Raw genomic sequence first — 12,921 nt, forward strand, 5'->3', positions numbered from 1 at the left:
TGTAAACTAATGTGTGTGTGTTTGTGTGTGCGTGTCCGACTGTGTATGTGTGTGTAAAGTATGTAGTCAAAAGGTCCTGTTGCCTGGGAGCAACAGCCTTGTAGCAGAGCGTGCCAAACACCCGCCCACAACAAATAGACTTCCAGTTTCAAACCAGCTGGATCCCCTTGCTCCCGGGTTAGTCCCTGTGTACAAAGCTTAGGTACCTTTGATACAGATTTATACCCTCCACTGTTACTGAAAACCTCTCATTGAGTGGAATTAAGCCCCCTCAAAGCAAATCAAAAGTCCTCAAATTTCCACTCTTACTAACAGTGGAACCTAGCTGAAAGAATCCAACATTGTAGGTATTAATCATGTACAAATAGTGAGGTTTAAACTAGTGTAACAATCTTTTGATATTGAAAATCCTTTCAAAAACTAAGGGAGATACAGACCCTACAGGGATACGCCCAATCCCAGGTTATGCTTCACTTAACCATCCTTGGTTCTCTTGTGATAGGGCTGACCATGTGACCTGGGCTGAGTCCTGATTCTTCGTCGTTCTCCAAAATTTGTACACTTTGGCTGCATCTACACAGGCAGCCCAAGTCCGATGTATTTGCATATCAAATAGCCATCAGATTTTTTTCCTGAAAGTCTAAACAAGAGAAACTGATCTTTTGAATTCAGATTTAGTCCACATTTCTCAATCCTGATATAATTCTGATGTTTCATAGGCGCCCTCAGTCTGGACACTCAAAAAATAAAATCATTAACACGACAATCACCCCACTAAAGAATGTGGAAAAGTGACAAGCATTTCACCTGTGCACTATTTCAGAGGCTACATCAGTGGCAATCCATGAATCTGATATGGGTCACGTAAAACTGAATGTGGAAGCAAACAAAATATATACTGGACATGGAGAAAAACAATCAGAATTGGATCATTTGGATGGCTCTAAACAACAGCCTTTGTCAGAAGGATTTTACAACAGTGGAAACTCACTCCAGCCAATGCTTAAACAAATCCCATGCTTCTAAATCAGGGATGGAAGTGTACACTTTTGGAAATGGATGGAGTATCGAGATGTTGCCCTGGCCAAGAGACCAGGAACAACTCTGAGGACGTGGTCAGACAAAACTCCTCGTCTTAACTCAACTGCCCATCTTGTCCTAACAAGCGTTTGTGAACAATGCCCAATCATGGCAGGGTGGTCATGATCACTGTAGAGAACGCCAGTGAGATTGAGTCACTGCAATCCTCTGTCCAATTTAAACTTGAAACATGTTTTTTCTACTCCACTATTTATGTGTGTATTAAGATAAAAATGGATCAAGAGGAGTCTAATGTCTAATGTACAATTCAAGGGAATTTACCAGGGGAAGATGCTTTCCTCAATTAGTGATGACAACTTGCTCTTATGTTGAAAGCCTCTTTGAGATGAGTTTGGGATGCTCTTGAAGAGGTTTTTCCTCATATACAGCATATATATAAAAACATTTTGATACAGCTGTATTTGAAGGTCCTCATCCTTCTCCTTTGCTTAAGAGGACACAAAAACAGAGGCATGACTATTGAGCAGTGTGTGTGTATTCGTGTGCAAACTGTCAAGGTGTAGTGTTCTGACAGCATTGAGCAGTGATCCATGTAGTGTGGTATGATAACCATCTATGAACTCTCATTGTTACAAGACCAAGACATGCTCTACATCTTGTAACACATGGCCTCAATACATTTACACAGCCCGGCATGACCTCTGACAAGTCAATTGTTCAAACTGTTGCACTTCACTGCCCCAGTGAGAAAGATTCAATGGCACCCTATTCCCTATCCAGTACCCTTCTTTTGACCTATGCGCCCAGGTTAAAAGTAGTGCACTAATATAGAAGTAATGAATAGGGTATCATTTGGGACGTACCCATCGTGAAGACAAGAGCACTGGCAGTCGATGTCTCTCTGCTAAGTTCACTATGAAGAATGACACAGTGGGAATGGAAAGATATGTGGTCAAAGTAACTTGTGTCAAGTGATTTTATGTCCTAGAAATGTCCTAGAATTTTATGTCCCAGAAATGTTTTTCTAATAAACCATTTTCAACATTGTGGAGATTGTATTCTCTCTTAAAACCAGAGTGCAAAGTGAAGCTTTGAAAACACTACTGCAGCTTGATATCTGAAATTGAAGATATTGACATTAAAAGAGGTTAAAATGTTACCGATAGGCTCCCTTTAAGATTAAACACATTCATTGTTCAACAACCACACAATGAAAATGGCTTTTGCTTCTCATTGCTTCCTGCACAGATGTCTAATATGACTCCAGTCTGGGGCAGCAGGTAGCCTAGTGGTTAGAGCATCGGGCCAGTAACTGAAATAGTAGCTGTATTGAATCCCGAGCCAACAAGGCAAAAATGTGTCATTCTGAACAAGGCAGTTAACCCATGTTTGTAAAACAATTACAGTGTTCAAAAGTCATATTAATAGATAATTATAAATAATGTTTTGTTACATTTAACTCCCGAAACTGCTGTTATCAAGGTAATTTCCTTAGTAGGTGACATCAGAGGTCGGGATGTGGGAGAAGTCAGAGCTCAGGATGACAGACTAGTTTCCCACAAATAATTACGAGCTGGAGGGACGTTCAAGTGGATTTTTCCCAGTCGTATGTGCTAAATACCACCTTCCCACTTGGTTATGAACGCAGCATTAGTTGTCTTCATTGAGCTGCTCAGATGAAACGCTGAACATCATACAAAAGTAAAGGAACTATCACCATCTAGTGGCAAGAAAATAACAGTACACCTGAGTTGTCACCATCTCTGAATGTGCTCTGTGCAACACTGTTCCACAAATTCATCGACAAACATCAAGTGGAGCCACTTCTTGTTTTTAGCTGATAGGAGTGGAACCCAGTGTGATCGTCTGTTGAAATAGCCCAACTGTGACAAGGATCGACGAGTCGTGCATTCTGCGATGCCGTTCTGCACACCACTGTTGTACTATGCCGTTATTTGCCTGTTTGTGGCCCACCTCTTAGTTTGCAAAATTCTTGCGATTCTCCGTCGACTTGTCATCAACGAGCTGTTTTCACCCACAGTACTACCGCTTTGTTGGTCGCACCAATCTCTGTTAACCCTAGACCAGAGGCATTCGACTCTTACCGTACGAGGTCTGGAGCCTGCTGGTTTTTCTGTTCAACCTGCTAATTAATTGTACCCACCTGGTGGCCGAGGTCTAAATCAGTTCCCGACTAGAGTGCAAAAATGAAAAAATGTAGTGGAACTGGCTTCGAGGTCCAGAGTTTAGCTTGAGGGACCTAGACACTGTCGTGCGTAAAAATCCCAGGAGGCCAGCAGTTTCCGAGAACTGGCACCGAAAATCATGCAATGTTCAAAGTCGCTTAGGTCACTCGTTTTGCCCATTCTAACGTTCAATAGTACAGTAACTGAATGCCTGTTTTATATAGCAAGCCAAGACCACTTTCTGTCGGAGCTAACTATTTTCGTGAATGTTAGCTGTAAACTGGCCACTGAGTGTATATTGCGTAGAACAGACATGTCTCTCTTGACATGTTAAGTATGGTCCCGTTCCGTGCCTGCATGGCATTTATATCTGCAATACTGAGCTAGCCTGACAAGATTCCTTACTGTACTGTACATGTCAGAGGCATATCTGCCCGAATATATTTCAAGCGGAATGCTGTCATTGTGGATTGTGCCTTACTGATCACCGCCCAGGTGTTGACACTTCGTGCACAAACAATAGCCTTGAAAGGTATCGCTTTCTCCATGCACAAACAAAGCCAATCAAACCACCTTAGTTTAACGACAACAGACATTTACCTGCACGTGCGAGGGTTATACATTTCCCTCAAAATATGTGCTCTCAGTGGAATAAATGATGAGTTGATCGATTGTGAAGCTGTTTAGCTAGCTAGCTAAATTGCTATTTAAGATATTAGTTGTCAGTAGCTAAATTGGCATTGCAGTTAATGAATTGAACTTAATTAATTTGGCTACATCTCATTACTTTCATATCTCTAAACCATATGAAATAATCGCCATCATATCTAAACCTTGCAGGTAGCAATTGTTCTAGTTACGTTTTTAAAATACTTTGATTGACTGAAGGGACATGAACGGGTTAAAATTCCCATTCAAGAAGAACGGTTCAGCACGAGACGCCCCTGTGTGCATATCGTGGGCTTGCGCAGTGTGGTTTAAACAGTACACACACAGTTGTTGCTTTTTCTTCAGAGCCATTTTATTTGCACAAAAAATGTTTGGAGAAACGTTTAAAAATTTTACAATACATTTCAACGCCAATAACCCGAGAGTGACTTTCTCGAGTGGTGACTTTATGGCAGGTCAGATTTCCTTTGATCTTTCGAAAGAAACAAAGCTCAGTTCTATAACATTAACATTAAATGGAAAAGCAAAGGTACAGTGGACAACACAAGGAGGAGGTGGTGGAAGAAGAGGACGACGCAGAAGGCAACGACGAGTCCACTCGGCAAGGCTGGAATTCTTCAACTTCTCTCAAATCGTAATGCAAGAAAATAACGGTAGTTATGTTATTACTTAGCTAGCTACACAGTTATTTATTTACAAAGATGCATCATAATCTGAATTCTGATACACCGGTGTATTTAAAAAGGTGTGTGTGCGTCTGTGTATCACATTGGAGTTATAATCATAGCTAGCTAGTCAGCTAGCTGTTGTGTTGTGTTTAAATGAACTGTTTTGTTTTCAATCTTCAGCGGTCCCTAACACCACACTTCAACCAGGAACCCATGTGTACCCATTCACATGCCAAATCCCACAAGGGTGTGTATGACGTCTTATTACTGTGTGTGTATGTTTTATTCACTGTTGTATATTCAAGGTCTGACCATTATTGTTAAACTTATTTTCATTCACTCAGAAACTTCCCCTCCTCTTTCCATGGGGTGCATGGCAGTATAATTTACTCAATGAAGGTGGAGATACACAGGCCATGGCATCTAGCCAAGGAATTTGTGACTGAGTTCAACTTTGCCAGCCACATAGATGCCAACCAACCACATCTTCTGGTAAGGGCATGTCCTCCCATTGTCTATCTGAACCTACCTGGGCATTACGCCAACCTTGAATGTCAATGAGTTAAATGTCATCCTATTATAATTGCCTTATGTAGGTTATCCAACTGATTCCCTTTTGATATAGGCCTATGACATATTAGATTGGTTTGAGTTGAAGAAAGAATTTCAGCATTTGTCACAGCCATACAAAGTACAGTGCCTTGCGAAAGTATTCGGCCCCCTTGAACTTTGCCACCTTTTGCCACATTTCAGGCTTCAAACATAAAGATATAAAACTGTATTTTTTTGTGAAGAATCAACAACAAGTGGGACACAATCATGAAGTGGAACGACATTTATTGGATATTTCAAACTTTTTTAACAAATCAAAAACTGAAAAATTGGGCGTGCAAAATTATTCAGCCCCCTTAAATTAATACTTTGTTTCGCCACCTTTTGCTGCGATTACAGCTGTAAGTCGCTTAGGGTATGTCTCTATCAGTTTAGCACATCGAGAGACTGACATTTTTTCCCATTCCTCCTTGCAAAACAGCTCGAGCTCAGTGAGGTTGGATGGAGAGCATTTGTGAACAGCAGTTTTCAGTTCTTTCTTGGATTCAGGTCTGGACTTTGACTTGGCCATTCTAACACCTGGATATGTTTATTTTTGAACCATTCCATTGTAGATTTTGCTTTATGTTTTGGATCATTGTCTTGTTGGAAGACAAATCTCCGTCCCAGTCTCAGGTCTTTTGCAGACTCTATCAGGTTTTCTTCCAGAATGGTCCTGTATTTGGCTCCATCCATCTTCCCATCAATTTTAACCATCTTCCCTGTCCCTGCTGAAGAAAAGCAGGCCCAAACCATGATGCTGCCACCACCATGTTTGACAGTGGGGATGGTGTGTTCAGGGTGATGAGCTGTGTTGCTTTTACGCCAAACATAACGTTTTGCATTGTTGCCAAAAAGTTCAATTTTGGTTTCATCTGACCAGAGCACCTTCTTCCACATGTTTGGTGTGTCTCCCAGGTGGCTTGTGGCAAACTTTTTAAACAACACTTTTTATGGATATCTTTACGAAATGGCTTTCTTCTTGCCACTCTTCCATAAAGGCCAGATTTGTGCAATATACGACTGATTGTTGTCCTATGGACAGAGTCTCCCACCTCAGCTGTAGGTCTCTGCAGTTCATCCAGAGTGATCATGGGCCTCTTGGCTGCATCTCTGATCAGTCTTCTGCTTGTATGAGCTGAAAGTTTAGAAGGACGGCCAGGTCTTGGTAGATTTGCAGTGGTCTGATACTCCTTCCATTTCAATATTATCGCTTGCACAGTGCTCCTTGGGATGTTTAAAGCTTGAGAAATCTTTTTGTATCCAAATCCGGCTTTAAACTTCTTCACAACAGTATCTCGGACCTGCCTGGTGTGTTCCTTGTTCTTCATGATGCTCTCTGCGCTTTTAACGGACCTCTGAGACTGTCACAGTGCAGGTGCATTTATACGGAGACTTGATTACACACAGGTGGATTGTATTTATCATCATTAGTCATTTAGGTCAACATTGGATCATTCAGAGATCCTCACTGAACTTCTGGAGAGAGTTTGCTGCACTGAAAGTAAAGGGGCTGAATAATTTTGCACGCCCAATTTTTCAGTTTTTGATTTGTTAAAAAAGTTTGAAATATCCAATAAATGTCGTTCAACTTCATGATTGTGTCCCACTTGTTGTTGATTCTTCACAAAAACATACAGTTTTATATCTTTGTTTGAAGCCTGAAATGTGGCAAAAGGTCGCAAAGTTCAAGGGGACCGAATACTTTCGCAAGGCACTCTATAGCCTGACCCCAGATCTGTGTGTTGTTCCAGGCTCCTCTGGCAGGCAGCAACACTAAGACCCTGTGCTGCCTCTGGTGTGCCTCAGGTCCCATCTCAATGACTGTCTGCACTGAGAGGAAAGGCTTTGTCCCAGGTAAGTAAGCCTTGTCCAAGCCCGAAAGGCTCCTGCCCTTTGGACCAAACTCCTGTTTCTGTAGCGTTAGGCAAGTTAATGTACACGTACACAGGAAGCTAGTACTGTAACAATAAAAAACACTTCCTTAGAGGGGCTCCAGCCCTGACATTGTTGTATTTTTCTAAACTTCAACCATCCTGAGTTCACATTCTACGTGCACGATGTGAAACGAACTGGGAATGCAGCAGTAAGTTCTTGTTCACAAGGCTAGTATTTTACAAAACAAGACCAATATGTTAGCCAGCAGACTGGTATGCACCCAGATTTGGTCTAAGAAGTGGGTCTGTCTTTGTGAACAAGGGAATAATTGTCAGAATGTTAGCTAGAAATGCTGTGTGTGCGTGCCTGAGTTTTCCAGCGCATGACTGGTGTACAAAATTATTTGTCTATTATTGTCAAATAAATGGAGACTCAATATAAATTCCTGTTCACTTGTCAAGTCTTCCAAGATAGTTGTGTTTACACACTCCAATAAACAGACACATCTCACCTTTGAATCCCCTTTTTTTTCTATAGGAGAGATGGTGAAAATCATCTGTGAGCTTAGTAACGGCTCCTCTCGGATAGTGACTCCGCATGCGACCCTTATCCAGAAGCAGATGTTTTACACCCATAACAAGTGCAACAGGAGGTTGCAGATGAAAAACCTGGCCTCAGTGGATGGTCAGCCTGTCAACCCCAGTAGCTCTGAGGTCTACAGCGATATGATGCTTCCCATCCCTCCCAACACGACTCTCACTATCTCCAACTGTCCTATACTGGAGCTGGATTACACTGTGGATGTAGGTATCCATCTGGAAATGATGCAGCTTTTACTACCAATCCCAAATCAACCCCTATCCCCTAAGCACTCCTGGAGATCTGGGCCTGCATTCACAAAGCGTCTCAGAGTAGGAGGGCGGATCTAGGATCAGGTCCCCCCCTGTCCATGTAATGTTATTCATGATCTTAAATGCAACACTGATCCTACATCAGCACTCCTACTCTAGAGACTTGTTGTGAATATGAGGCTGAGAGGTATAAGCAATATGGAAATTACCCCTACTTGCCCTCTCGATAGCCCAGGTGCAATTTTGCCATATTGCTTACATCTGTATAACCTGCACAGATCTCCTCAAAATCGTAGGTTAAATAGGTGATTGGACTGGCCCAATGCCTATCCTTCTGTTCTGATGTTGTCTTTTCTTCCTGTTCTTCTTCTCTCCTGCAGGTGAGTCTACGTATCAGAGGTTCCACGGACCTCAAGGTGCTGTTCCCCATTGTGCTGTGTAATATTCCTGTTTACGCTCCCCAGCCTCCACCTCCATATCAGTAGCAATAGTACTAGGATCACATTGCCCCTAGACTCCAATCTAAGGTCAGTGTTTTTCTACCTAGTGGTTAAGGTTAGGATTTAGGCAGGGTAAGCAGCACTTAGATACGAATGTCTCTAATATGTACCTAGTCATATTAGAGACATGCATAGTGTCACACAACTGGGAATGGGAATATGAGGGTTACTAGGAACCATTCTTCTGGTGAGCTGGTTTTTGTGTCACTGATTATTTGGACAAATCACGATTTCGCCGGGTTGGTGTAAACCTGGCATCTTTAGAATTTTGGAAAGGGGGGGGTAATTTAGGCCCACAGATGGCTAAAAGGATTTCAGAGGAGGGCATATGGACTTCGCTGCTCACATTAGGCCAAACATCTCAACAAGCCCCCCACCATGTCTCGTATCTGGCCAGAGGCCGGCATTCACTCTAGATTTGGTTCTGGATTCTGAGATTAGACACTGCCAAACCCCTTTTAAGATGGGGTTTCCAATTCTACAATGTATACATGTTTATCACCATAAGAATTGTTAGAGCAAGTTTTGTCATCGACCACCATGTCAAATCCTTCCTTCATATATTGTCTCTTACCAATACCTATGGAAGTCTTGTGCTGTTTCTGCTCACTATTGCCATAAATGTTCAGAATTCATTACTTTAAAAAAAAAAAACCTGACATTTCAGAGCCTAATTCACCTCCATCTTGGTCATGAGATGAGGAACTATTGGGCAATGCTATTGCTTCGAGGACTAACTCAATACTACAGCTGATAAGGAAGAAGGCTTGATAGACAACTAAACTTGCTCTAACACATCTCACAATATAACAAATTGTAGGATTTATGTTAAATGCCTCTTAAAAAGGTTGATTTGCAATAGTTCTCAGGGTTGTACCAAATACGGTACCAGATTTTCTAATATTTTATGCATCAACTTTTAAAAGGTGTTTGTTCCGTTAATATTTCTGTTACATGTTTATATAGCCATGCAGTTTTATTTACAGTTGTATGTATGTATGTATGTCTGTATGTGTATATATATATACATAGATACATACATACATATACAACTGTAAATAAAACTGCATATATTTCATACTACTTACATGTAATGATGCCTTGCCATCCTCCAGTGTTTGAGGTGATAGACGGACAGTGCTTTAAATATCTAATGGTGCAGTCGTCGTTCATCTCTTGCCAGGTCATGTTGCTTAGCATTTCTTTCAAGGTGCTTGAGTGATTGTTAACACAAGGTAATTGGGCTTTGTGACTGTGTTTACTCATGTTTGATCAATCGCTCCGTGGTGTCTGTCTGTCTCACCCTACTTGTCTTTTTTTATCATGGTTCATTTAAGGATTCGATTTGTTATTCATGGTCAACATTGTTTTGCCCCATTCGTTTGGAAAATAGAATGTTCAGGATGCTTGTGATTCAATCACTAATTCATTTGTATGTCCATTTTAAAAGTACACTAATGCTACTACACTGTTCTCTTGCTGTGGTCTGAATAACAAAACCATGTTTTTACACTTCTAGTTGTATGAACGTAATCCAACAGAAAGTCTGAAACATTTGACATTTATATGGTTGAGCTTACTATATGAAGAACCACTCAAATTCACGCACAATAATATATTTTTCATATGAATTGTATTGATGTGTGTTTGTGTAAATTATATATTGTATTTATGTTGATGTTCTAACTGTTTTTATGTCTGTTTTAACACTCCCAAGTTCATCCATTGAGGACATCTAGTCATTTTAAACTCTTTCAAACTCCCTTGAAGAGTTCAGTATTGCCGTTAAAAGATGTGCACAACCCATTGTTTTGAAGATGTATTGGTGGTAAATTCATTATGTTGTATTGAACGTGGAATTTTTTTTTCCATTTGATTTCAAATGTCAAAACTGTCCTTGTTTGTGATGTAGTCCTTGCCATTGAGTTCCCTTGAACCTTCTTAATGAAGACAGGGAAGTACACATCTCTAGACTCTTTATGTATTGCCAAAAATGTATCATTTGTAATATCACAATAGAAACACAGTATTCTGATAAAAACATGTTGAATTGTTTCTGTGTGTATGTGTACGTACATACATACATACATACATGTTTTAATCACAATACCTTTTAACAATGTACTGTATATTTTGTTGTGTCTGTCAAACTGAGTATCAAGGTAGCACTTTAGGAAAGCCCACTGATAAAATCTTAAGTAGATCTTCACAGATTGGCCACCTGTAGAATTGAACATTTTGTAAGTACTGTTTGACTGATACTACTTATATGCCATGAATGTTATTGACCTGTAATAAACACATTAACTTCCAGTTGACCATTTGAACATGATTTCAGAGGGGTTGGGTTAAATGCGGAAGACACATTTCAGTTGAATGCATTCGCTGTACAACTGACTAGGTATCCCCTTTTCCTTTCCCATTCTTGTGTTTCCATATCCATCAGTTTTTGTGACACTAGTTGTGATACTATACCCACAGTGTACAACAATGAAATGTTGGTTAAATATTTGTTTCATATATTTTATATACCTGCATTTGTTCTGGGTATAAATGGTATGAATTTCCTGTCCTTATATTTGAGATGAAGGTGCATTAGGTTTTTATTCCCAACAAGGGCAATATGCGTCAGAGTATTTTCACATACACTGACTGTACAAAACATTAGTTGAGTTGCACCATCTTTTGCCCTCGAACAGCCTCAATTCGTCCGGGGCATGGACTGTACAATGTGTCAAGCGTTCCGAAGGGATGCTGACCCATGTTGACTCCAATGCTTTCCACCGTTGTGTCAAGTTGGCTGGATGTCCTTTGGGTGGTGGACCATTTTTGATACACACACAGGATACTGTTGAGCATGGAAAAACCCAGCAGCGTTGCCGTTCTTTACACACTTAAACTGGTGTGCCTGGCATATACTACCATACCCTGTTCAATGGCACTTAAATCTTTTGACCTGCCCACTCACCCTCTGAATGGCACATATACACAATCTGTCTCAATTGTCCCAAGGCTTAAATCGACTTCAATGAGTGTAGATGAAGGGGAGAAGACAGGTTCAATTATTTTTAACAGGTGACATCATAAAGGGATTGTCGTGTCTTTGGCTATGCTGGATTAAGTGATATGACATGCTATTCTATAAAATAATTTCTCTGTAATTAATATCACCTGATTGAGCTAATCATGTAAATGTAATTAACTAAAGAGTCGGGCACCACAAAATAACATTTATAGAGCTGTTATCTTCCGAATAAACTTTTTTTTTGTTTTTTTGAATTTGACCCCTTTTCCTCCCCAATTTCGTGGTATCCAATTGTTTTAGTAGCTACTATCTTGTCTCATCGCTACAACTCCCGTACGGGCTCGGGAGAGACGAAGGTTGAAAGTCATGCGTCCTCCGATACACAACGCAACCAAGCCGCACTGCTTCTTAACACAGCGCGCATCCAACCCGGAAGCCAGCCACACCAATGTGTCGGAGGAAACATCGTGCACCTGGCAACCTTGGTTAGCTTGCACTGCGCCCGGCCCGCCACAGGAGTCGCTGGTGCGTGATGAGACAAGGATATCCCTACCGGCCAAGCCCTCCCTAACCCGGACGACGCTAGGCCATTTGTGCGTCGCCCCACGGACCTCCCGGTCGCGGCAGAGCCTGGGCACGAACCCAGAGTCTCTAATCATGTAAATGTAATTAACTAGAGAGTTGGGCACCACGAAATCATATTTATAGAGCTGTTATCTTCCGAATAAACTCTTAAAGACCTAGTAATATTTTACATCAATAGCAGTTAATATCAATCGTCATCTTAATTCAGTCTCATCTGAAAGTTGTAAATTCTTGGTTATCTGCACGAACCCTGGCTAACAATTTGAATCAGCAATACAAAATTAGGTTTAATTATTTATTTACTAAATACCTAACTAATCACACAGAATTACACATACACATAATTAAATCATAACTTGATTACAAATGACCTCATAAAGGAAAACGTCCCTAGTGGGCGGAACCGATATGACAGCTTGTTACACAAAGGAAAAGGGGCTGGTTTGAGTGAAAGAGCTGAGGGACACAGGGAGAAGCTGTGCTATCGTAAATACAGTATCTGATGCATTCTAAATTACCGCCCATTTGGAAAAGGACAATGCAATAAATATTTACTCTGAGCTGCTCTTCAGTAGGTTGGTGGTAGATGGAAGGCCGTGTTGCCAAACCGAGTCCTTTGAAGAATGTATCTGGTTGTCAATTGGATACGTTGTAGTAATGTCGTTGGGTGATAGACAGGATACTCTGTCTGTTCCTTCCTAACCCTCGTTGCATCTGCTGTTGCTAACACAACGGCTAGGAGGTATCACTTCTGTAGTGAAGTCGCTCTGGATAAGAGCGTCTGCTAAATGACTTAAATGTAAATGTAATGAATAGGAGTTCAAAGTTCATACCATTCGCAACCAAAGCTCACGCTGATGTTGGCTTCATTCTGTAGTTATCTGAACCATTCTGACATTGGACCGTCGTCCTACATCCTCGGAACAG

The 12,921-nt window shown here is 41.0% G+C and overlaps 1 protein-coding gene across 1 annotated transcript; it reads left to right on the forward strand.

Annotated features, from left to right (window-relative positions):
• Positions 1 to 3,387: 3,387 nt before the first annotated feature.
• LOC115140177 (arrestin domain-containing protein 3-like) lies at positions 3,388 to 10,697 on the forward strand. The gene is made up of 6 exons (XM_029678356.2): positions 3,388 to 4,549; positions 4,745 to 4,811; positions 4,909 to 5,056; positions 6,910 to 7,012; positions 7,571 to 7,836; positions 8,265 to 10,697. Exons 1-6 carry the CDS (start codon positions 4,120 to 4,122, stop codon positions 8,367 to 8,369), a joined length of 1,119 nt encoding a protein of 372 aa, XP_029534216.2. The 5' UTR covers positions 3,388 to 4,119; the 3' UTR covers positions 8,370 to 10,697.
• Positions 10,698 to 12,921: the final 2,224 nt, after the last annotated feature.

The sequence above is a fragment of the Oncorhynchus nerka genome, linkage group LG13 (assembly GCF_034236695.1).
Source record: "Oncorhynchus nerka isolate Pitt River linkage group LG13, Oner_Uvic_2.0, whole genome shotgun sequence".
NCBI lineage: Eukaryota > Metazoa > Chordata > Actinopteri > Salmoniformes > Salmonidae > Oncorhynchus > Oncorhynchus nerka.

Bases quoted from the DNA above. Each gene is read 5' to 3' on its own strand.
- LOC115140177 (XM_029678356.2), top strand. From the start codon at position 4,120: ATGAACGGGTTAAAATTCCCATTCAAGAAGAACGGTTCAGCACGAGAC. The intron at 4,550-4,744 runs GTAGTTATGTTA...TTCAATCTTCAG, and splicing joins CGTAATGCAAGAAAATAACG to CGGTCCCTAACACCACACTT. The intron at 4,812-4,908 runs GTGTGTATGACG...TCATTCACTCAG, and splicing joins ACATGCCAAATCCCACAAGG to AAACTTCCCCTCCTCTTTCC.